Consider the following 1743-nt stretch of genomic DNA (forward strand, 5'->3'; position numbering starts at 1 on the left):
AAAAATGGAACACAGTACAATGATTTGAGCCCTTAAAGGAAATGACTAACTAAAATGAAATTTCACAAGTCTTCATGTCTATAATAATATATGAATGCACAAAATATCAAAAATACGAAGTCTGGATTTTTCCCCTTAGGTTTGTAATAAACTGTCAAACCTCTGCTTAATATTGTTACTTTTATGAGCCTTCTGATTAGCAGAGCATGCTATACAGGTACATGCATGCTAGAATTTTACCATGAGAATTATAGTTCTCATCTCAGACTAGTGACTTGCCTGTTACCCATATTTATATATATTTCATTTCCATTATAAAACACTTAAGACCTTTCTAGTGGTACATTTTAATCAACATATTACATAAAAAAGAATCTTGATTTTTTAAATGAACCTCTTTAGTACTGTAACATGATGGGTTTAATTGAATAGCTGGAACATAATATGGTAACTACATTGTACTGTTTAATTCACAGCTGTAGGAAAACATTTGATTTTTAAAATATAACCAAGATGAAGCTGTAGAGTTATGAGCAGCAAAATATTAGAAAACAGTGAATGAATAAATAAGATGCTTTTCCTTCAGTGGCCATTCATTATTTTGCTTTTAGGAACCTGGAAGAAATTGTCTTCTTTGAGTTTCAAATGTTCTAGTAAATCTAGTCGTTTCTTAGCTTCCTCAATATCACCTTGAATTGCTGAAATAAGTGACTCTAAAGAATCAAAGTTCTTTTCTGGTCTGAGGTAGCCGGCGATGGCCACGTTGAGAATTTCCTCTTTGAAAGTATGCATGATACTAGTTTCCATGGACTTTTCTGTATTCTTGTAGTATGGGTTCCATCCTATGCTCACCACCATCTTATGGGCGTCTCCACTTCCAACACTGGCCCAACCATAATATATGCCAGTGGATGCATCAGCTGGAAGATTATCTACTACTGGTTCAGGAAAGTTAGCTGTAGGGACGCCCTGCTGCTTGGGGCCGCGACCGAAGCCCCGCACCACCTGGCCGCGACAGAAGTACAGCAGGTGCCTCATGACGCCGTCCGCTCGGGGTGCGGGCTGCGGTCCAGTCCGCGTGTCCGGCGGAGCTGCCGTCGAGGCGGTGCCCGGACCCCCCAGACCATGCGGGGGACAGGGGCGGGAGCTCCGCAGGCCGGCCGGCCGGGCAAGCGCACGGGCATACTACAGGCCGAGCAGCGCGGACAACACGCCGTGGCAAGACGCTCACGCCGCTGACCGAACAGAAGGTGCCGGGCGACTCAGATCTGGGCTCCTGAACGCCGGTCGACAGCTGAAGGGCGGCTGTGGGCTGGGAGCGGAGCGGGGGCGGGCCGCTTGGGAGGACCCCCCAGCCCACCGAGCGCCGCGGACCTACGCACTCTGCCGAGGCCGAGCCGATACTTAGGTTTTAATCACACAACAAATCTTGGCCTGCTGCAAAGTAAAAACCAGGAAGAGAGTGTGTGATCCATCTTTAAAACTCACCAGCTAACACCCTGAAGAAACAGAAAGGTAGCTAAGCATTCCCAACCAGACACCACCAATGAACAGTTATATGAATGAGTATGTGGTGGGCACATTCTGGATCATAATGCAGCAGAGGATCTCATTCATTTCACTGCAAAGCTTATAGTAACGAAAACCGAGACCCTACTTTCTGACCAGCCTGTTTCTACAACATGAATACTTCACTTTCTTGGTTTTCAACTGGAGGTGAGAAACAATGTTTTGAGAGTATCT

General features: G+C 45.3%; 1 protein-coding gene across 1 annotated transcript; it reads right to left on the minus strand.

Annotated features, from left to right (window-relative positions):
* Positions 1–549: 549 nt before the first annotated feature.
* Positions 550–1053, minus strand: LOC132531599 (riboflavin kinase-like). The gene has a single exon (XM_060169507.1). The coding sequence runs from the start codon at positions 1036–1038 to the stop codon at positions 583–585; it is 456 nt and encodes a 151-aa protein (XP_060025490.1). The 5' UTR covers positions 1039–1053; the 3' UTR covers positions 550–582.
* Positions 1054–1743: the final 690 nt, after the last annotated feature.

Source organism: Lagenorhynchus albirostris, chromosome 1, assembly GCF_949774975.1.
Source record: "Lagenorhynchus albirostris chromosome 1, mLagAlb1.1, whole genome shotgun sequence".
Lineage (NCBI taxonomy): Eukaryota > Metazoa > Chordata > Mammalia > Artiodactyla > Delphinidae > Lagenorhynchus > Lagenorhynchus albirostris.